Genomic DNA, 24,491 nt, shown 5'->3' on the forward strand with positions numbered 1-24,491 from the left:
ATATATATATATATATATATATATATATATATATATATATATATATATATATATATATATATATATATATATATATATATATATATATATATATATATATATATATATATATATATATATATATATATATATATATATATATATATATATATATATATATATATATATATATATATATATATATATATATATATATATATATATATATATATATATATATATATATATATATATATATATATGTATGTATGTATTAAATCTACGTCCATGCATTCTACCCCATCACTCAAGTAACTTTATTTCGCAATACCCTTAAAACATCTCCACGCAGCAGTATAACTTGATATGGCATCCTTGTTCACGAGGACGCCGCGGGGCACAGCAACTTTGTTCCAACCCGAGAAACAAACTTCCTCCCTTCCCTCCCTCTATACGACGAGTAAGGAAAAACATATATCCCTCTCTTTTTGCTAAACTGCTTACCTTTCTCCTAAGATGATGGAAAATTCATCAACTGCTGCATGTATTTTTCATTGTTTTGATATGAAACAGCAGATCAGCATCCACCATCACAGTGCCGGGCTCTTAATAGGCTTATGTTAAAGTGAACCTTCAGCACACGCATGTGCACAAGTTGTTGTAGTGTAGCAGGTCATGTGTCTTGCTCGTGGGGCAGGAAGGGAGCCTTGCGGGGTGAGGCTCGTCCAGGGCGACGACGTGGGCTGGACGGCGCGGAGTAACAGTGTGGGAGGCCGCTGTGGATGTGCTGCTGTGTGGCGTGAACGGAGTAAAGGAAATAAAAAAGAAGCGATTAAGGCAGGGACACTCTGAAGGGGATTAAAAGAGACTTGAGATTTGTTAATGTAAAGTCAGCGAAAAGGGAAAGGGAGGGAAAAGAAATGGACAAGGAGAGGAGGTAAAGGAGAGGCGGACGAACGGAGTAAAGCAACGCAAAAAAAAAAAAAAGTGGAGATAAGGCAGACCCCTAATGAGTTCTTTGCTTGAGACATGAAAACCCGCGACCTCCAGCACGTCAGGGAGTCACGTCTTCGGTCTTTAACACCAACGACCCCCTAGACTGCAATTAAAAGATTATCATATTTCATCCCCACCCACGTAACGACGGCGAATGTCCAGGGCATGAGTGTGCAAGGCGGCGTGTTTGAGGCCAAGGTGAGCCGCGTCGAGTGTGCCTGTTAGTGTTTTGATCAATGGCCGCAGAATGATCCACGGAATGACCCACCGCCGCCACCGCCCTCTGCCTTACTAGTCTTTCATATGCTTATCGTAAGGGTTCACTTTTTTTTGCCGTCGTTGTCCTCTTTCTCTTCTTGCTTCTCCCGCTCCTCCTCCTCCCCCTCCTCGAAGTGAAGGGACCTTGTAAGGCATGCACTTCATAGGCTGCAAAGTCAAATCCGTGACTGATTTTCGTGTTCACATAGGCTACACGCACGCCTGCACTCCCGCGCGCGCACACACACACACACACACACACACACACACACACACACACACACACACACACTTATAAACCATCACCACCACAAACAACTATAATAAATCAACAGAAACAACAGCAGCGACACCAGTACAGCAACAGAAACACCAACAGCAGAACTAACAACCATAACAACAGCAACAACCAAAAAAAAAAAAAAACGCCTATAACAAATTCAACAACAGTATACCAAAATCAGACCAAAAGTTACCAGTGGCACCAAAGGGCGTCGCAGAACGAAAGAGAAGCAGCAGCAAGCAAGCAAAGAAAGTTAAAAAGAAGCACAACATCAGCATTTAGATCTGTCGGAGTAGCACCAGCAGGAGGAGGAGGACTAGGACTAGTAGCAGCAGTTGGAGGGAAGGGCGCACCAGCAACAGCAGGAAGAGGAGGAGGAGGAGGAGCACAACAGCGGCATCAGCAGGGTGGTGGTGGCGGCGGCGCGCGAGGGAGCTGGAGACGCCTGTGTTGACATAAGGTGGCCGCCTCCGCTGACCAAAGCCGCGTCCCGACCCCACCGACCGCGGCCTCTGCTTCCTGCACCTGTCCGGCGGTGGAGGGGGAGGAGGACCACGCCGCAACACACACACACACACACACACACACACACACACACACACACCTGCCGCAGCTGTAGCGACCACTCTGCTCGTCACCAGCCTCGTCACTGCTGTAAATCTTCTCGCGGGGAACGTTACACGCTTCATTACCCCTCATACATTTGCACATCAACACACAATTGTCGCCGGGGCAGCCTCAATCAGTCCCTGTAATTGAACGGTTATTTAGTATTGATCAGCGGCGTGGGTGGGGATTCCTGTCGGTCACTTTGGATGTGGATGGGCCGCCCTCCAGGGTCACGGCGGCGTCCATCTAACTCACCGCAACACAGCAAGTCCCGTGTAGTCGGCCTTGCACACGAAGATCCCAGGTACTGCGTGTTTTAGCCGCGGAGAGGGACAGAGGGAAGGAGGGGACGAGGCAGGGTGGACGCTCCGCCGGCACTCAGACGAAGCCAAAGTCAGGAGTGGGACGCGAGTGTTTGGGGACCATAATGATAAGTAAAATATTATGTAAACACGGCTATGCGCTGGGAGGGACATTAAAAGAAACACTGCATCAAAGTCACAAATATATACACTGCCTATGAATGTTTACCGCGTATATTGGTTGTATTTTATTAATGAAAGAGCTTTTGGTGTGCATCTCATTACCGGGAAACTCATCGCGGCGTGGCGCGGCGCGGTAGTGGACACCTGGAACTGTGTGAAAGGAAAATTCGGAGGAGCTTTCGTGTATAATATTATATAAACAATAATCTGCTTGTTTTCTAATCGGCTTGATTCCTACATGTTTTCATTTATGGACGTTGATACTTCATTTACATTTTCCATCAATATATCTTTTCAGCAGTAAGCAAATGTAACTAACTGTTTTTTGCAGTCGCAAGCTAAATCCCTCAAGCTATCGTCAGTTGGGTTGGCATTACTGGCGAGGAAAAAAAGATAAAAATGTTCTCATCTGTCGCCAATCACGAACCATTTAGGAGAGAAGACTTTAAAGAGTGTTCAGCGTCAGGATTCTTTCATCTCAGATCCTGGAGTCACGTCGTCAGTGAGATGTTGGAGCTTTTCCTTTAGCATACTTTTATTTCGTCCTGAAAAGTCTAATTATTTTTTTTTCATTACGCAACTTATTTCCAGTCCTTTACCCCCAGCGAATCACGACCATCTCCTTCGTGTTACTACTAACCGCCAGATTTCGTGGTGATGGGCTACTCTTTCGCTATGTTGTGTTTGACGAGGAGAGTTTATTTTTGCCTCTGCTGAAAAACTATCTACATTATCGTTCACCGCTGTTTAATTTTCATGCATCAGTTATAAATTCTCGCCTAATCCTGCACCTCTTCATCCTACTTTCCCCCGAACGCTGCTGCTACTCATCCACTGCGTTTCTTTTCATCGTCATTCCTCACTTTCCTCAATTTTCAGTCCTGCCTTTATCCACCGTTCCCCGTCCCTGCACCTTCTCATGTCTCTCGTCTCCCCGTCCGCTGTCTCTCCGCCCTCCCGTCTGCGCTGGCAAATCAGTCAAAAATGGCAATAAAAGTTGGGTTCACTTGACCGGTAGGGCGAGACGGGCCGACCCTTGACAGACTCTTGACAGATTGATGGTGTTTGCCCGCCATAATGACACATATGATGTATCCTGACTGGCCCGGCCCTTGTCCCAGTGATGTTATAAATATTCACCGACTGCTATCGTAGTGGACACAGGACTTTATTTTTATCCTTTCTTGTGTTTTTTGCCGTTGAGCGACTAAGAGAGGGAGGAGGAGAAGGAGGAGGAGGAGGTAGAGGAAGATATAAAAAGGGAAAAGCAAAAAGGATAGTCCAAAGAGGGAATGAGAGAATAATCGTTTACAGTGAGGAAAAAAGGCAAAACAGAGAATGACTGAATATGACAAAATTAAGATTGAAAAAAAAAATTATCCTGTCCACTTCATGTTCACCACGCATTTCAAGATCGTCGTGTGAGTGAAGACGATGAAGACGAGTTGCGTTGTCGTGGAAGGATTACGTAAAGGGAATGACGTAACACATTATGACTCCGCTTGTCTCTTGGGTTAATATCAACAGAGAGAGATTCCCTTCCTCCCCGTCTCCCGTTTTCTATGACGCGCGTTTCGATTATGACCGCTCCGTTCCTCTTTACCTCTCCTCTTTACCCCTTTCCCTCCTCCCTCTCCCTCTCCCTCTCTTCTCTCTCCCGCTCCTCCCCTTGTGTAATACCTTACTGCAACGGAATCAACAAGACGACTAGCATGGGCATATTTTTCTCCTGCCATTCATATTATATGCATTATGTTTATTTAACGCCATTTAAAATTCATTACCAAGAAATTGCCTTTCTTTGATGGAGGGCACATGGCCAGGACCCGAGGATGTTTTCTTAATGGGGAGAAAATAACATGTTGTTGGGACAAATGGCCGCGTTTTGTCATAGCAGCGTTTTTCCCCGCCTTTCCTAGCACCGGTTGTCTGCGGGGAAAGTACCTACGCAGTCGTCCTCAGCGAGAGTGTTGGCCGGACAAAGCGCAGTTTTCAGTGTCTTTACGTCCACGGATTAGTCCTTGCGAGGTACTTTGTGTCCTTTGCTTTGGATGGACTCGGTTTTACACTGCTGTGTGCGATGAAAGTACACTGGGAAAGTCTTTGGTGTCCATTTATGTTTTCTATTAGTAGCTTTTTTATAGAAGAAAATAAAAAAAACAGATTTTTTCCCCATATATACTTTACAAAATCATAGTGACTTTAGCGCGGGTAGCTTCAACACCTGCATACGACTCTGTTCTTTCGCTCCATTCCATTCTGCTGATGGTAATGACGCCGTGGGAATAAGAGGAGGAATCAATGTGACGCTGAAGCCGATACGCGTGTTCCTTTCTTACAGCAGCGCGCCGGCCACAAGCTTTCAGCAGCAGCGCTTCGCCAAATTATCCAGCAAAGACCCGGGTCATTCGCTGCGTCGATGACCCTCGTCGCTCCTCTCGCTCGTCCTACATTAATTGCTCATCAACTTATGCCAATAATATCCGCCTAATCTGGAAGAAACAGAAATTGCACCCTTTCATATTCCCGGCACTGCGAGGGGGGAAGAGAGAGAGAGAGAGAGAGAGAGAGAGAGAGAGAGAGAGAGAGAGAGAGAGAGAGAGAGAGAGAGAGAGAGAGAGAGAGAGAGAGAGAGAGAGAGAGAGAGAGAGAGAGAGAGAGAGAGATTTTCGTATTGCTTATATTTCTTAATCTTCTCCTTTCATCGACCGTCAGGTAATCCTCACCTTGTTTAAGCCTGCGGTCCGGGTCAGTCGAGGAGGTGAAGGAGGCGACGAAGGGCGGGAGGAGGGAGCGAGGAGAGAACAAAGAACCCGAAACACATTGAAACATTACTGAATAAGACCGACGGAAGAGATAATGAAGATAGTATGATAACAATAGACAAATGGGAGTAAGCGAAAAAAACAGCAAGGATCAGTAACAGAAGAATGGATAATAGATGAAGGAGATAGGGAATACGAGGAGGAGAAAAGGGAGAAGGAAAAAGTAGGAGAGGTGAAGAGAGAGAGAGAGAGAGAGAGAGAGAGAGAGAGAGAGCAAGGTTCTTTGTGTTCAATCGGTCTCTTCCTAAGCCATATATGTCACTATATACGTAAGTTTCTGTTCATGTTAGTGGTAGAACAGTACTCTCTCTCTCTCTCTCTCTCTCTCTCTCTCTCTCTCTCTCTCTCTCTCCTCAAATTAGGCATTTTTCGTTTTTTCCATAATTCATTAGATGTAATTATAGTTTTTTTTTTCGTTCCCTATCATTTAATACGTTTAAGTCCACCGTATTTTTTTTCGCCTTCCGAGTTTATGATTTTTATCCTTTAATGTTTGACGACTTTTTTTCTTACTTGTAATATTTACGTTTATTTTTCTATACTTAAAAACTCATCTCAATTAATCCGACCCGTATATCATCTCCCCTGCCTGACACTCCTCTTGTTCTCCTATATCTTACTCCTCCTCCTCCTCCTTCCCCCTCCTCCTCCTCTTCCTCGTCCTCAACATCTCTCACAATAGCTACATTTTTCATGGCCATTCCTCCTTTTTCTCTACTCCCCCTAAACATACTATTTCCTCGTATCTCCATCTCCTTGTCCAACCCTGAAATCCCCAACTGAGCATCAAGTAATTATGGGCGGAAATAAATCATAAGGAAACATTCTCTCTCTCTATCTATCTATCTCTATCTATCTATCTATCTATCTATCTATCTATACGTATGGCAAAGGTAGGACAGTGATGGGTATTCCGCTCCCTCTTTCCTCTCCCTCCTGTGTTTCTTTTTACCTCCCATTTGTTTTCCTCCTCCCTTTTTCGTCCTCTTCGTCGGCTTCCTCTTCTTCCTCCTCCTCCTCCTCAGTCTCCTCCTCCCCCATTTTCTTCATATTGCCATTGCTTCATGTTTCACCTTTAGTCTCTCTCTCTCTCTCTCTCTCTCTCTCTCTCTCTCTCTCTCTCTCTTCCCCCACCCCCCACAGCACGTGCCCTTGTTGTCTTGTCCTTCTTGGCCGCCTCCACGCCCCTCCTTCCCTCCCTTCTCTTTCCTCCTTCCCTCCGTCTCTCCATCACTCAAGCGGGAGGGATGAAATGTCAATATCGTAAGCGGAAAAAAAATGGATTCCAAATATTAGGCCAACACTATAAAAATGTCCGGCGTGGAGAGTACACACATGGCGCATTCCAAAGTCCACACGGTCAAAATTAATAATTATTGGAAAATGCCCCGCCGAAGAAAGAAGAAAGGAAGAGGTAGAGAGGTTCCTGAGACACATTCCCTTCCCTCAAGACTCACGGGGATAGGTGGAGGACGGGTGAGACGTAGTTAGAGGAGATGATACCCCGTCGAAGAAAGGGCGAGGTAGAGGTTCCTGAGACGCATTCCCTTCCTGCAAGACCCACGGAGATAGGTGGAGGACGGGTGAGAAGGAGTTGGAGGAGATGATGCCCCATCGAAGAAAGGGCGAGGTAGAGGTTCCTACAACGCATTCCCTTCCTGCAAGACCCACGGAGACAGGTGAAAGAGGGAAGACGGAGACAGGTGGTAAATGGGAGAGGATAAAAAAAGATAAAGAAAGTGGGGAGAGGTGGAGGAAGAAAGAGAACAGTACAAATAATGCTGAACAAAGATAAACACTTTTCTTAGGCCTGTAAAGCGTAATGTTCTGTACTACTCAAATAAACTGACGGAGGAAATGTTCATAACCAAATCTTGCCACTGAAATGTACTGGTCACCTCCCTTCGCTTCATTATCCTTTCCTCCTCCTCCTCCTCCTCCTCCTCCTTGACCCTTCTTCCCCCCCAGACTACGAGGGAGAAGAAAAATAAAAGCGTCTTGGGGCAGTTCTTTCTCCCTTTCCTCCTCCTCCTCCTCCTCCTGCATTCCCTTCAGGTTTTTCCCTTCCTTCACTCTCTCGGCACAAACTTCCCACAACTTCTTTTCTCCCCGACGCCTAATCTCCCCGTCACCACGTCTCCTGTATATACTTCCCACGCTGATTTTCTTTTCTTCCCGTTTTTTTTTTGTCCCATTCTCTATTTTTTTTATTGGTAACACTTTCAATTTTTCATCATCGTTGTCTTTTTTTATCTTTTGCCCTCATTTTCCGTTTTTCTCACTTGATTTGACCTCATCTCCCCATCTCTCTCAAACACACACACACACACACACACACCTCTTTTTCATTAGCCTTTTCAGAGTCTTTAGCTCGTGTTTTTCATATAATTATAAAGCTCTTCACCCCTTACTTTACTTACCGCTTCTCATTCCCGCTATTCGCCGTCCCCTTCCCCTCCACCTTCATCCACAACAACACCATCCACACCCACACACTGTAGCCACCACCACCATACACTAACCCAATCCTTGGCTTCGTCTATATCATTCTTTCAAGCCCTCTTTCTCCCCCTCTCTCACCATCCACTTAAGTTAGCAGTCGTTACCTCCATTCCCCACCTCCATCACCATCCCCAACACCACACACTATACCCAACAGTCCCAACACCATCGCCAGTCTGTATCTCTTCCCCTCAAGCCTTCTCTCTCCCCCTCTCTCTTGCCATCCACTCATGCTCGCCGTCCAGCCAGTCTTCCATCCCTTCAGCCCTCCATCTGCCGTCCACCACCAGCTCCTCGCCGCCTCCTGCATGGGCGTGGGCGGGTCAGGGGGCCGCGGCGAGTCTCCTGGTCTTAACGTATATGTTCACTCATTATCACCAGCGGGTATTGTTAATCTCCGCTTCTCCCAGGTCAATATTTGCGGCACAATGGGGAAAATTATGCAGTTGCTTCGTTTTTTACGCGGCCGTTTTGTTTACCCACTGGAAGGGGATTGGTAGGGTGTATGGAGGAAGGTGGGAGGGAGGCAGGGAGAGAGAGTGAGAGGAGGAGGCAGGGAGGAGAGGAGGAGGGACGGATGGAGAGAAGGGTTTAGTAGGGTCGAGAGGAGACGAGAGGAGAGGAGAGACTTGGCTATAGAGAACGAGAGAGAGAGAGAGAGAGAGAGAGAGAGAGAGAGAGAGAGAGAGAGAGAGAGAGAGAGGAGAGGAGAGGAGAGGAGGTTGGTCATTACGCCACCGAGTCTAGGCTTGCGGAGGTAACACACACACACACACACACACACACACACACACACACACACACACACACACACACACACACACACACAGCAGTCCTCCTCACCCCCTCGAGTGCCTCTCAGACACTTCCTTAACAGACTTTGTAGGAAGAGTTGTCGTTGTTGCCAATTCTTAAGCCTTTCTCCTCCTCCTACTCCTATTCATCTTCCTCCTCCTCCTCCTATTCCTCCTCCTCCTCCTCCTACTCCTCTCACACATCCCGTTCGTCGCTCCACTAAGGCGCTACTCTACACACTGTGACAAATCCGAGTACAATAAAAAAGCGCATAGTGTGTGTATACCATTGTTCAAATAAGCTAATTTACCGTCTATACAATGGCATTCACACACAAAAAAAAGCTCGTAATAATGACTTCAAATAATCGTGCCTGAGAAGATTATATTCATTAGCAAGTGTTCGTTGAATTCCCACGCCGGCAAGACATTTGTTTTATTTTCGACGCAACGGTAAAAAAAAAAAAAAAATAGCATAATAATTTTACAAAACTGCGAAGGGTGTTGGTATGGGTGAGGGGAGGGGTGGGGGGGCGCTGGGGAGAGGTGAGGGGGGAGGGGAAAGAGGTAGGGAGGCCACAAAGAGGGGGGGGGGGCGGGGGATGGTCCTCCCATATACAATCAGCTGATGAGCTTACTTTAAGAGAAATTACTGTGTGTGTGTGTGTGTTTGTGTGGGGGTGGATATGTTAGAGAGAGAGAGAGAGAGAGAGAGAGAGAGAGAGAGAGAGAGAGAGAGAGAGAGAGAGAGAGAGAGAGAGAGAGAGAGAGAGAGAGAGAGAGAGAGAGAGAGAGAGAGAGAGAGAGAGAGAGAGAGAGAGAGATTTAAATTCACCGTCATTTTTGCTTGACGAATGTGCGTTTTGTGCTCTATGTTCATATTTTATTATAATGCTGTTAAACATTTTTTTCGTTCCCGAGGAAACAGTAATGTAATATTTATTTGTTTCTCATGGAAAAGAATAGTGACCTGAAGGAATATTTCACTGACAATATTTTATCTTCATTTTACTATGCGTCTTTTTAACTCTCCTTATGTTGATTTCCTATGTGTCAGGAAAAAGAAAGAAGGAAAAAGAATTAAACAAACTCGATACAGATTCAGGTCTATTTTTTAAACGTATCAGGCGCCCACTACAAGTATTTCTCAAGGCTACAGAGAAGAGTAACCGGGCTTTCGTGGGTGTTCTTCCCGTTCATGGCGCAGAAGTCGTGTAAAATTATCACGAGGATCACAAAACGCTCCACGAAAATCCCAGCATCTTCTACGAGAGGCTTTTATTACATGCGAACTGAGGTGCCGATACATTTAACACTACGTCCTTTAATCGTCTCATCTTCTCAGTGTATCGCATTAGGCAAGTCTTACTCTATAGGCCGGTATTATGACACTTTCGCTTCTCACATCAACTATTTCTAAAGGTCAAAGAGGGGGTCAGTCGGGTTCTAATGAGTGTTTCTTTAGGTTCATGGTACAGAGGAAGGGTCAAACTACCACCAGGGTCATAAAACTACTTCTAGAAATGACCAGAAACTCCTACGAAAGCCTTGTCAAATATGTGAACTTGGGCGACGAAATGTTTAGTAATACGGCCCTATCTTACCGGACTTCATTCATTCATGCCTCGTCTATACCTCTCTGTCGTTCTCTCCTCCTCTCTCTTTAATCTTAACCGAGGCCCGGCCGGCAGCAGCGCCACACGGATCGCCGCCGCACGACTTGCTATCCCCGGCGAGCACAATGGGACGCGATGTTAATCCCGTTGCACAGCTCGACACAATGAGATCACAAACGCATAAGGAAGCGATTTAACTCCTCAGGTGCCGCTTTTTGCGTGTTCTCTAGGCCGGACAGGACGGATAAGGGTTCAGTTAGCATTGTGGAGGGGAATGTTACGCGTTATCATCCTTACTTCGCATAAACGGTCGCTTTTTTTATCTCGTTTCAACCTTGTCATACTCGCCACACTCACCGGAGACGTTTATAACATGCTTTTTTTGGATGTTCTCACACTGAAACCCACTTCGCGATGTTACGTGTTCATTCTTACTTCCTTTAACTGTTCTTCGTCAACATTTTTACCTCTTTAATACTCTCCAGAATCATGAGAAGCATTAACATAACACTCTCTTCGATGTTACGTTCTCTCACTCCAAGTCTAAGGTCGGTATTATAAGACAATTTCGCTTCTCACATCAGCTATTTCTAAAGGTCAAAGAGGGGGTCAATCGGGTTCTAATGGGTGTTTCTTGAGGTTCACGGTACAGAGGAAGGGTCACACTACCACCTGGAAATGCCCACAACTCCTACGAAAGCCTTGTCAAATATGTGTCCTTTGTCGTAGAAATGTCTTGTAATACAACTCTTCGGGTGGTATTACGAGACACTTTCGCTTCTCACATTATCTATTTCTAAAGGTCAAAGAGGGGGTCAATCGGGTTCTAATGAGTGTTTCTACAGGTTCATGGTACAGAGGAAGGGTCACACTATCACCAGGGTCATAGAACTACTCCTGGAAATGCCCACAACTCCTACGAAAGCCTTGTCAAATTTGTGTTCTTGGGCGATGAAATGTCTTAAAATTAGTTTCGTGAGCGTTGTCGATGAAGTTGTGTAGCTCGGCATTTATAAAGAAAATCGTCAAGAAAAAGAGTAGTTTGATGCACGTACTTAGCCATGCACGCCGGGGATCTACTTTAGTCTCTCCTCAAAGTGTCCTGCCACACGACGATAAGTGGCGAGGATTTCCGTGATGTGCGACGGGGATGAGTAGATAATGACAGCCTGTAATCCTGTAATTGGCCAGAATATCCGTAGAATCATGAAGACTTCCCCTCCTCCTCCTCCTCCTCCTCTTCCCCTCCTATCTGTTGTCCCCGCACCGAGACGCAACTACAGCCAATTATTATTTTTTTTTTGTAGTTTTATTGAATTCTAAAATCTGTTCTTTCCGTGGTCTTCTAGCGCCTTTCCTGCCGTTCTATACACACAAAGAAAGATATTACCAACGTCTCATTTCACCTTATTTTAACAGTATTTTCTTGTTCCCTGTTCATATCAGTGGTCATATTTTCAGTCCCTCTATTTTTTCTTTAAAATATTTGTCGTTTAGCTGGTGTCGTTTCCTTATATACTTCTACATTGTACAACCACGAGTATTTTTCTCATCTTTATCTTCATCACCATCGTCCTTGTCCGCATTACTTTCATTTCTAGTTTTCATTGTCTTCGCCGTCCTTGCTCTCCTCCGCTTCCTCTTCCTCAACCTCCTCCTCCTCCTCCTCCTCTTTATTTATTCACTCACAATGTGGAAGCAGGTGGATTCGTTCAGTGTGCAGAATGTGTTTGAAGCAAGTGTTGAGAGTTGGAGGGTGAGAGGCAAGCGACAGGTAACAAACGCCATGTGATTACCAAAGTGCATGTCACCTCACAACAACAGCACAAATCATAATACTACTCGCTTCTTCCCTTCCTTTCCCCCGTCCGCCCTCTCTGCCGTTACCTGGAACACTACAATAGCCTGGTGGAATAGCAAACCCTTCAATGATTAACTGTTATCAGCTCACAACCTTCCCTTAGTATCAAAACGCCTTCCTTGCTTGGAGTGTTACAGATTTATTCCCTCTTGAAGTTATGTGTCTCTGGGTGCTAGGAAACACTGGTCTTCGTCGTCTGTGGTGGCTATTTTCCTTTAGTCCTACTTAAAGATGATAAGGCAAACTCAGCCAACCTGTCAGCAAATTGAACTGAAAAAAGTGAAAGAAAATGGACGTTCTTTCAGCTGTTAGGAAGGAAGGAAAGAAGGAAAGATATGCGTGTATACGTTCTCGGGAAGGACGCGGAAAGAGGAAATATTACTTGGAAGGAAGGGAAAGAAGTTAAGTATTCGTCATAACTCACCTCACAACTCGAGAGAGAGAGAGAGAGAGAGAGAGAGAGAGAGAGAGAGAGAGAGAGAGAGAGAGAGAGAGAGAGAGAGAGAGAGAGAGAGAGAGAGAGAGAGAGAGAGAGAGAGAGAGAGAGAGAGAGAGAGAGAGAGAGAGAGAGAGAGAGAGAGAGAGAGAGAGAGAGAGAAACATAACTGTGTCAAATATTGGAAAGCTCAAAGGAAAGGAGAGGAAGTTGGCAAGTGTTTTTCCGTGGGCGAGAGAGAACATTTGACAGATTAACGGGAGGTGGAGCAAGATATTGGTTCGAGGCGGGAAGGAATGGCGGAGACGAGGAGACCGGGAGGGAGGGGAGGGCGAGGGGAGAACCTAACTGCCAATAATTCCATAAATACTTGTAACACACACACACACACACACACACACACACACACACACACACACACACACACACACACACACACACACACACACTCACCATAATTATCAGTTAACTGCCAGGTCTATTTTCTTATCATTTTTTGCATGGTAGTTATTATTATTATTATTATTATTATTATTATTATTATTATTATTATTATTATTATTATTATTATTATTATTATTATTTACTGTTACTATTTATTATCATTTATTGCTTTCGCTGCTACTGCTCTGATGTTTCCTTAATGTATGCTATAGATGATTTTAGTTAGATTTTTGTTTATGTTTTTTTTTTTTTACATTTAAGTTATATTTTTTGGTTTATTTGAAATTTATTTTCTTTTGTCTTTCCAGGTGTTGCCGGTATTAGGAAAATTAATTATTCAAACTCCATCTCCTACTTAGAAGTATTGTTGTTTCTGTCTTACTATTTCCAATGTTTTCTAAATTAATTTCCTCTTAATTCTTTTTTTTAAATTTCCCTGTTGGTTGGCCTCGCATGGTTTAATTTCCCGGTTCTCCTAATCCTTCCTTACAGCTAAATGCATAACTAACTGCAAGGCTCGCGAGCAAGTCACTTTCTTCTCGAGTTCTCTTGAGACTCCGTGATCAAAAAAGATGTTCACCTTTCCATAACCAACGCATTATCCTTTTCTACCGTGTTTCCTCTCACATTCTTTTTCTTACATTATGTATCAAACCCTATCTATCTATCTACCGATATTTTCGCACTGGGGTTCTGGCTGCATGTGTTCTGGTGGTAGTGGATCTTCTGTTTAGACTGATATAAAAAGCTGGTCCCATAACATAGTCATGCACACACATAATAAGTAAAAAGACAGTAAAGGGGTAAAATTTGAGGTGCCACTGACTATATTCTCTGACTCCCTATCCTCACCTAAGTATATTGACATGGATTGATCTCATCCCAGTTTTCTGCAACTTTGCATGCTTGATTCCTCCCCATACATCCCTACATCACCTGCTGACTCCCGCACTGGCATGCATTGGCTGTGGATCGTTTGGGTCTTGAACTTTACCCCTTTACTCTGGCCGGCACGACTCTTCATGAAGCTCTGAAGAGACCGTCACCTCAGATGCCAACACTAAGAAGAAAGAAAAGTCCGAAGCCTCTCACCATCCCCAACTTCATAGATGTCTCTTCTCACATTAGAATTAAGTGCGAGGAAGCTGTTCATTAGTTATTACGGGAGGTCAGCCTTAGTCGGTATGTCTGTTAAACTGCCACGACGTTGTGTCCAGACGTGACAGAGTTACTGGGTCCAACCTTGCCAGAGAAATAACTACTTCAATGATTGGCATATTGATAAAGAGTATGACTGTAATTTTCGGGTCCAGAATCCTTCCACTGTTACCCTGACTCTTAGAGAAAGTATTAGTCCATTAGGTAAAAATAATTTTGTTCTTCAGCAAAAAGAAAAGGCGAAAAAATTCCCCATAGTAAACCTGTACACTAAAATATGAAACGGATGAGTGAAATTTCAAAATGAGTTTCTTGGAATGTAAACGATTGTTGGGTGTTTACCGGTCTGGTCTGCAAGGCGTGCACAGTGACTTCGCCGCTACCAGCACTGACATGTCACTCTATCAGCTGTATGTCTGTGTCTGCCCGTCTGTGATGATGACTGTGATCTTTATTACTATGAGATTGGTCGTTTTAAGGGAGATAGCGATAGTGAAAATAACTACAGTAAAAACGATAACTATAATAATTTTAATAGTAATATATCTTTTTGTTATATTAATGAGTTTTGGTTTTTTTTGCTACTATTACTATTGATAATATGAATATTATTATTGTCATTATTATTATTATTATTATTATTATTATTATTATTATTATTATTATTATTATTATTATTATTATTATTATTATTATTATTATTATTATTATTATTATTATTATTATTATTATTATTATTATTATTATTATTATTATTATTATTATTATTATTATTATTATTATTATTATTATTATTATTATTATTATTATTATTATTATTATTATTATTATTAGCATCATCATTATCATTAATATTGTTGTTGTTGCTGTTGCTGTTGTTATTGCTTCATCATTGTTGTTGTTGTTGTTATTATTATTATTATTATTATTATTATTATTATTATTATTATTATTATTATTATTATTATTATTATTATTATTATTATTATTATTATTATTATTATTATTATTATTATTATTATTATTATTGTTAGTAGTAGTAGTAGTAGTAGTAGTAGTAGTCGTAGTTGTGGTGGTGGTGATACTAGAAAAAATCAATAATGATAATTACGGTAATGATAATAGTAATAAAAGTAATACTATTAGCTATATTCATGATTTCAAGATCTATCACTTATTATTTTATAATAATACTAAGGATGACATTATCATTATTTCATTGGTAATAGTGGTGGTAATAGTGGTAGTGGTAATAGTAGTATTAATATTATTTTATCATTCTTAAGAAAATACTAAGATTCATATCTTTTACTTCAATCAAAATCATCATTATCACAAATTATCATCTCCGCATACAAACGGTGCTCGCCCAAGCCTCGAAACGAATAAATAAGATAAATTCACCCGAGGAATAATGAGTGAAAAGGTTACTGGCCGTCACCAGCACGCCAGCACTCGCCCCACGCCAGGCAAACTTATGAAATATAAAACAATAATAATAATAATAACAATTGCAATGAATAATAATAATGATCATAATAATAATAATAATAATAATAATAATAATAATAATAATAATAATAATAGTAATAGAACAATAATAATAATAATAATAATAATAATAATAATAATAATAATAATAATAATAATAATAATAGTATAACAATAATAATAATAATAATAATAATAATAATCTAAAAAAACAATTTTAATTAGAATAAAAGCGTTCATAGTAATTGTGGTAATAACAGTTGTTTCAAAAAATTATAATAACAATAGTAATGATAGTTAACCATTATTATTATTATTATTATTATTATTATTATTATTATTATTATTATTATTATTATTATTATTATATTTATTGTTACTTCTGTTATTGTTTAGATTATAATTTTAATGATACCAATTATCATTACTACCATTATAATTATTATCATCAGTATTATTGCGTACTACTACCGTTACTACAGTACTACTACTTCTGCTACTACAACTACTACTACTACTACTACTACTACTACTACTATTGATGATTATGATGATGATGATAATGATAATAATAGTAATAATAATAATAATAATAATAATAATAATAATAATAATAGTAATAATAGTAATAATAATAATAATAATAATAATAATAATAATAATAATAATAATAATAATAATAATAATAATAATAATAATAATAATAAAAATAATAGTAATAATAATAATAATAATAAAGAAAAGTGATAGGGAAGATATGAAGTGAGAGAGTTGGAAGCGGCGGTGTGTTGCCGCAGCACCTGGCTGGTCACCTGAAGTACTGTACACACTCCCGGGTGTTCAGAAGGTTCTATTTGTCTCTTGTATGATAAAGACAATCCAGGCTTTTTATAAAACTTTATCTGTTCTGCTAACATCTGAGCGAACTCTAAATCCTGATGTTTTGCTGCTTCAAGAAAAGCTTTGGGGTTCATGACTGTATACCAGGGCATCACGAATACATGCCAGCAAAATTACAATAAGTGACTTTCAAAAAGGTTGCAGGCATGTCAGTATCTAGTATATGCATGATGTAGGGACATGGCAAAGATACGCAGCATACTTGTGGCAATTGTAAATTACTCAAATACGTATCGTGCAAAGCATTGTGTGCCCCTAGCGGCATAGCCTTGAAGCAGGTCACACGGTGACCTCCGGGACACGGCCGAGGCGGCGCTACTCAGAGTAGAAGTCCCTCTGAAAGTTGATCTTGGCCCCGCCCGCCGTCCGACCTTCCCGATGGTGCAGCGCCTCCACTCCAGAGTGACAAAGGCGCTGAGGGGTTCACTCCGCGACTTAAATCTGACCACAAAGGAGACGCGTCCGGCCACACTGTGGCGATCTTTGTCCGCTCAGTGGCCGCCACCTGAGTGAGGCGAACCAAGGAAAGTGTGTCCAAGGGAGCAGCAGGTGTTACTGCAGCTCTAAACTCAAGCCACATGTTTGTAAAGTTATTATACATAAAGAATATTCATATACATACATACATACATATATATATATATATATATATATATATATATATATATATATATATATATATGCACACATATATATACATATATATATATACACACACACACACACACACACACACACACACACACACACACACACACACACACACACACACACACACACACAAACACAAGTGTGTGTGTGTGTGTGTGTGTGTGTGTGTGTGTTTTCCATTATGAAAATTTTACATGATGAATATCAAAATAAATTTCTACGACCCTTGGAAGAGCTTTGCTGTGATATATTTATTGTTGTACTTCTAATTACCCACTTTAATTAATTTGTCAAACGCAACGGATTAGCAATTTACCAAAGCTGATATTTTCCGTCCAGCTGTCTTCGTCTCGGCTCGAAATTCACAGTAATCCTTTTGGCTCCCTGCTGACCGCCGGGCAGAGGTGGCGGCGGCAACGCTGGGCGGGGAGAGCACCAGCGACAACACCGACTAAAAGAAGAACAAGGATAACAACTGCAGCAGCGTCACTCATAACAACAACAGTATAAAAGACTAGAGCAAGAGGAACAATAACAATGCATATAAGAAGAGATCCAACAACAATAATGACGACTTGACAATGATGATCACAACAAAGCTAACAACAACAATACAAGCAAGAAAGACGACAACAATGGTAGAAGAAATAAGAACATGGACAACAATAACACTAACGATTTCAACAAATGTTTCTACTACTGCTACTACCACCAACACCCCCACCACTACTACTACTACCGATACTACCACCACTACTACTACTACTACTGTTTCTGCTGTTACTGTTGCTGCTGTTGCTTCTGTTGCTGCTGCTGCCGTTACTTCTGCTTCTACTATCCTAGCAGTTGCAGTTACTAATGCTGTTATTACTATCGCATTACTACTGCCTTATCGCTACCACTCAACAGCAAAGCCAAAACCACCATCAACACATTCACAAATGCACAATGCAAAGAGCTGAGAGCAGTGACAGCAGTAAAATACTTTGACTTTGTGGCTGTTAGTGACTAAAACAAAGGCAGCAGAGAAATGTAGGCACGAGCCGTATATGTAGCAAACAGCTTTACTTCAAGTCATTTGAATGTATAACTCCCTGAAAGTATGTGAAATTTAGCATTAACTGATTCAGTTAAGTCCAGATATTTGAGTTATACATATGTATGTATGCATATGTGTACATATATATGCCGAGACTTTTACTATGCGGCTCAGTTGGAATGCTCAATTATCTTCATCTCCCGCGCCAAGCAAAGTAGTCCTCCCTCCTGACCGCCCTACCCACTGGCAGCTGAGACGGAAGCTGATGTGAACTGCCCGCAGACCAAACTCCCCGAGACGTTTATATGGGCTGTGGTCACGTTGCCTGTCAGTTACGGTGATACAATTTCGACCCTTGTTAACATGGATCCCAAGGCGTGAATCCTCAGAGCCGTGTACCTATGCAAGGGGGCGTCCAGCACGGCAGACTCTCGCTATGAATAAGTCTCCATCACAAGACAGGAGGGCAACGGAGGAGAGAGGCGGTATAGTGGCGCTGGAGCTGGAGGATGCGAGGGGCTGGAGCATCTCCTTCTCAGGGGGCTGAGGGAGCAGCCCACCGTCGCGTCCACCACTACACCACCATCACCACCACCACCACTACCACCACCACTTCGATGCCATTCCCACAAGTTCTTTTCCCGAAACCTTCATCCCAAGTTAGAAAAACCCTTGCAGCCCATCTCCTTATCAAGAAATGTCAAAGTTAGAATGGTGTCTCGGGAGCTGGACGTGTACAGTGTTAAAGGAAGGGTGTGGAGGGATCTCAAGAAACTCTTCGATGGTATTCTATTAATATACGCATTTCACAACTGAGTGTTGCAGGAGCTGTATTTACCTCTCAGTACACCATGAAAGATTATGGTGATGGTGGTGGCAAGTAGTAGTGGTGGTGGTGGTGCGGCGGCGGAGGGCTCGGCCAGACTCTCCTCCCCCTCACACCCGCGCCGTGGCTGGTGGCCGGCGGCGCTAGGCGGAGCTCCGCCGAGCCTCCCTGCTGCCAATGCACTTTGTCACCCGGGATATTGTAAAGTTTAGGCTTATCTTTGAGATTTCTTTTCATTTTAGGCTGATGAGTGATGAAGAGGCTGTGGTGTCTCGTGAGGAGTGATGGTGTGTAGTGTGGCGGCGGGGCCCGGCCCACCTGCAGTGCCACACAATATTAGCGGCAACATCCTGAATAATTCATACTGCAGAGTCGACTCTTTGTAAAAGTCCGGGAGGGAGAAGGCGGTTCCGTCCAAGACCTGGGTTTTTGCGGGGCGAGGAGCGTGCGTGCGTGTGTGCGTGGCGGTGCGGGGGGAACAGAGGGGGGCGCGTGCGATGTGCGCGTGCGCGGCGGGGGAAGCGGGAGGGATCGGGGGAGCGGGGGCCGCGAGGGGTCGGGCCGGAACCATCCAGGCTCGGCCCCACCCCGCCCCTCGCCGCTCACGACCAATCAGCCGCCTTTTTTCACCCCCCTAATTACGAGGCTTGGCTCAAGAACTGCCGTGCTGCACATGCTTAGAAGACTCGCGTCTTATTAGTAGCTCAAGAGAGGCTTTTTACCCCGCTTTTTCCGCCCCCCCACTCGGCGTCGCGAGGCACCGCGGTAAAGACGTCCAATTCTTTCCTCCTCAGCCTGCCACTTTTCTGCGAGACACCGAGGGAGGTGCGGTAAAAAACTGGTCGTTGGCCACGGTCCGAACCATCTATGGTGGGCACGAACGAAATCAAACTTATCTTGAGTAGTGTGTGATGGTGTGGGATTGGCCCCTCTTGGCCCGACGCGGCGCTACTGGCAGGTGAAGGGCCGCCAGCGTCCCAACACAGCGCCACAGACTAAGTCCCGCATCCCGCTCGCCACCGCCAGTGAGTGTGCTGCCCCGCCACACTGTCACCCGGGGAGTGAGTGAGTCAGCGGCCAGCCAGCAGCGGCACGCCAGGCAGGGACACAAGCAGCGGCAGTGGCCAGCCTCGCCATGTGATGCTGAGTTGCTCATTCATCATCTCTTCCGCTCTCAACCAAAGATCAGCCGTGTCCCCACGCCAGCAGACGCCTACCTGACCCCATACCAAAGATTCTGAGACGATCATGTTCCACAGTGACTTAACCGAGTGATATCTGAGAAATGCCAAAAAGTGTGACGAACTTTTGTAGTGACTTTACCAACTTGAAAAAAATATGAACTTTAAGTAAGGCAGAGTAGAAGGTGAACGCGACCAAGCCCACAATAAGTTTTAGAAAAGTGCGCCAAGGAAGGCGTCGGTGAAGTAGCTGTGCAAGACGCGCCAAGTCGGGAAGTCTCTCCCCGAAGACTTTTCTTCCCCGCGTCGCCCCTTGAACCACTGCTGCTGCCCGGCCACCGCTTTACTCTTGTCTTCGTCTTGACCATAATGGCGATGGCTGCGATGTCAACGACGATGGGACAACAATACCGCTTCAACTCCTTCAGCCCAATGTCATCTTTCAACTCCTTCAACACCCAGCACATGAATTGGGCTCCGGAGCCAATGGCGTGCACGAAGGTGACGGACAAACTGGTAAACGAACTTCAGGTAGCGTGCCCAGTGTGCATGTTTGTACCCACGCTAAATTATGTCATAAGGTAGCTCTTGGGTCACCATGATAACGTGCTGACGGTAACTCAAGGGCCCCCAAACCTCTCATCTCCCACCCTTATCCTGTAGAATCCTGGCGAGCGCCGTGCATTGTTTGGGTAGGATAGGAAGTAATTCTGTGTCCCAGGCCGACGAACGTGCTCAGCCGCGCCTCAGAAGGCATGCATGAATCACACAGCTCTCACACAAGCGGAAAGAAGAATTATCCGTCAACACGTTTGTGATAATTCACTCTAACATTCATCTGACTTGTTTGGTTTATTCTGCGTCTCTCAAGAACGCATACTTGAAGTAGCCATCATTGTCTGCGAGTTTAGTGTATGGTGATAATTTTTAATGATTCCAATTAATATCAAATTAAGAGAAGAGACGATGAGCGGTGCGCTCTTTCCATGAAAATATCAATTTATTATTTTTTACATAGATTTTTTTTAGGTAATATTCAGTAACATTAAGGAATTAGGTCTTTATGTGTCGTCTTAAAATACATCAGCCAGGATCATCCCAGCGACTAGTGAAGCACTTTAGGTATAGGAGCAATTTCTTGCATGAAAGGAAACTTGCATCACACGGCGTGAAGGCTGACCCGCTGAACAGGGTAGCCGTTGTTGTGTAGTTGTTTTCACCTAAGCGCGTCGTAGTGTTACCTGGGTCATCATCTACCAAGGAAACAACGTTAGTGAATCATCATTCTCGCGTATTTATGGAGATAAATAAGTATTTATATATGTTATTAATGGTTAAGGTGAACTCCGATATTTCGGCTGAAGCGCGCTTATCTGTTTTGTTTCATCGGTCTGGAGAAGGAAATTATAATCTGAATACCGAGAAAATATATTCCTTGGTCGGAAAGCCACGGCAGTGAATTATTTAAGGCAATAGTAAGCGAGTACGGAGCATCAATAAGTCAGCCAGTCATAGTGTGGAAAAGTGGACGATGCAGAACAAAGTGTTTCTAACCTTAACGCCGCAGTTAGCGTAACCTGCAAAAACATTTTAGCACTATAAAGGTGTAAATATTTCATGGCGCGTCCCACAACGCGTACAATACTAAAGAGATTGTGAGAGTGCGGCCATCCTCCGGCCGCCGCTTTATGCTACACAGTGTAACCATCAGCACCGCTCCCGCAAACTGACCGCTTTATAATAGAATCCAATCCCATTCAGAGAGCGAGCCAGATCCGGCGTTTTGTCGGGGTCCAGCGCGCCAAGCAGCGTGGAGGCAGCCGGCCGCTCCCGCCCAGCAGAGCGCAAAGAGCATTATATTACTCGCCACCCAAGACCGCCCACCCGCTCTAATACGTGCAAACATTGTGCTTCATACACACTGTCCTCTTATTGCTCACTCGCCTGCTGAATTCGGCCGCTCGGTCTGTCTGTTGGTCGCATTCCCGGTGCGGGGCGGTGGAGCGCCGGTGATAGCGGTGGTGGTGATGGTTAGGCATAGATTAGTGGTGAACAGCGGCGGGGATGTGGTGAGGGAAGGGAGCAGAGTAGCCTAGGTTAGAGGTACTGTACGTAGGCAGCGGCCGGCCGAGGGGTGAATGAGTGAGGAGGGAAGGGAAGGGACGGGCGGGAGGGAGAGCAGTGGCGGGACAAGGCGGAGAGGGATAGCAGTGTGCGAATCACAGGCGGGAAAATAATAACACAAGTACTCTTTGTGACACGACTGTTCGCAGTGGGGAAAAAGAGAAAACTAAAAATATCAACGTATGGACGCGTACACACATTGCAGGGAAGAATTTAGTCATGGATGAGAAACGAACGAGTCTGCATGCATGGATATCAGATAAGTCTGCATCTGTTACTGTTACGATTGAGAGAGAGAGAGAGAGAGAGAGAGAGAGAGAGAGAGAGAAATAACGTTATCAACACGCTTATCTGTCAGAAAGATTGAGTTAAAAAAATCAATCATGTAACTAAGAAGAGCAGCAGCCGGGGCCAGCCAGGGACGAGTGACTCTGTGTCCTCCCGGCTGGTGCTTTTGTTGTATTGAGGGTTAGCGGCGTGGGTTATCTGTCCTCTAAATGGTGCATTGACAGTATCCCCGCCACACCTCGCACCGCCGCCGCTGCTCCTGCTCTCCGCTTTGATAATAACGTCCAAGAAGCAAACATTTAGTCGTGTAGCGCCGGTGGTGTGAGTGTGGGTGGGTGTGAGTGCTGTCCCCAGATGTGCACTTCCGGTCCCTATCTGTCAAACGGGTTCCGGCTCATCAGTGAGGTTTTTATCGAATGTTTTATCGATAAGCAATATATTTACGTAATTCCCGGGTAATTAAAAGGAAAACTGGAAATAACTGTGATAGTTCATTTATATTTTTGACTTAATAGAAGCTTGATCGGTATTTTAGTTAGTTCTTTATGCTCTACGTCACATCACGCTAAGAATATATATCGCGGTGTGGCATTCGTCGCCGTGTCTCATTCTCAGCGGCAAACTCTTGACTCTAAGGCGCTCCGGGCGAGATGCCGCCGCCGGTGCCGCCTCCCGGTCTTAAGGCGATCCGGGCGGCGGGGCGGCGACGCTGGCCTCCCTCGGCGACCACCCTGATGCCACTGACCGAGAATAATCGTCAAGATCTTCAGCGTAGATAGGCTAAGTAACTTCCTTGAGATCTTAGCTTTCCTTCGGTTGTTTACTTCTGACGGAGATAACTTGCGGCGCTATCTCCGGCTTGTGTGTGTGTGTGTGTGTGTGTGTGTGTGTGTGTGTGTGTGTGTGTGTTAAAGACAGTCAAGGCTCAGCGGTGGGTCATTAGAAGTGTTTCTCCGCAGTTTCTTGATCCACTTCTCGCCGTCAGCGTCGTCCGCAGCTCCGGCCGGTTACGTTCTGTTACTCTTTCTTTCTCTATCTCTCTGTCTCTCTATTTGTTTCTGTCTATTTCTCTCTCTCTCTCTCTCTCTCTCTCTCTCTCTCTCTTTGCAGCACTTCCTTTGGTGAGCGTCTTATCAGTGTTTCTCGGCGGCGGTGTGTTGCGTCGCTCGGTTCTTGTGTTGTGCCGTCCTCGGTGTAACACCTTCCGCTCAGTTCGTCCGCCGGCCCACGCTTAGCGCCAGTTTTATGATATAATCGATACCTGTTGGCTCATATACCTGATGTAGCGCCGAGGAATCTTACCTTTCAGCTTTTTTATAGGTCGTAACAGGAGAATATATTGCCCTTTTTTTCCTTGTTAGTTCGCGTGATTTTTTTTTCTATTAGTCAAGTTTTGTGTGTTTTTAGAATCTACTATTACTTTTATTTTTATTGTTATTATTATTATTATTATTATTATTATTATTATTATTATTATTATTATTATTATTGCTGTTATTATTATTATCATTTTGTTGTTATCTTTATCATCTCGAACATTAAATTTACGACAATTCTAATGATTTCAATTTCATCGCTACTACTCGCTACTACTCCTATTACCCCTTCTAAGACCTCCTGGTGTTTCTGGCAGTACTAACACTTACGTTCATTTCGAGTGTCATCTAAGAGCCGGGAGAGCTAAGACATGGCTGGAGTGGGTCATTGGTTTCCATTGAACTTGCTAACAAGCGCGTCTCACCTCC

At 43.8% G+C, this 24,491-nt stretch overlaps 2 protein-coding genes across 7 annotated transcripts in view; both read left to right on the plus strand.

Moving 5' to 3' along the window:
• LOC127001540 (protein pygopus-like) overlaps positions 1-14,820 on the plus strand; it is a 202,516-nt gene extending 187,696 nt beyond the window's left edge. Inside the window, exon 6 of the mRNA XM_050866189.1 lies at positions 13,397-14,820. Within this exon, the coding sequence (XP_050722146.1) occupies positions 13,397-13,447 (51 nt within the window). The 3' untranslated portion in view covers positions 13,448-14,820. The remainder of the gene's footprint in view (positions 1-13,396) is intronic.
• Positions 14,821-18,387: 3,567 nt separating this feature from the next.
• Positions 18,388-24,491, plus strand: part of LOC127001559 (zinc finger protein 384-like) — a 234,110-nt gene continuing 228,006 nt past the window's right edge. For 4 of the 6 annotated variants that reach the window (XM_050866210.1, XM_050866243.1, XM_050866265.1 and 1 more), the window contains exon 1: positions 18,388-20,865. The gene's annotated coding sequence lies outside the window, so the exon portion shown is untranslated. The remainder of the gene's footprint in view (positions 20,866-24,491) is intronic. The other 2 variants (XM_050866221.1, XM_050866232.1) reach the window with 2 other exon arrangements.

This window comes from Eriocheir sinensis, chromosome 2 (genome assembly GCF_024679095.1).
Source record: "Eriocheir sinensis breed Jianghai 21 chromosome 2, ASM2467909v1, whole genome shotgun sequence".
Lineage (NCBI taxonomy): Eukaryota > Metazoa > Arthropoda > Malacostraca > Decapoda > Varunidae > Eriocheir > Eriocheir sinensis.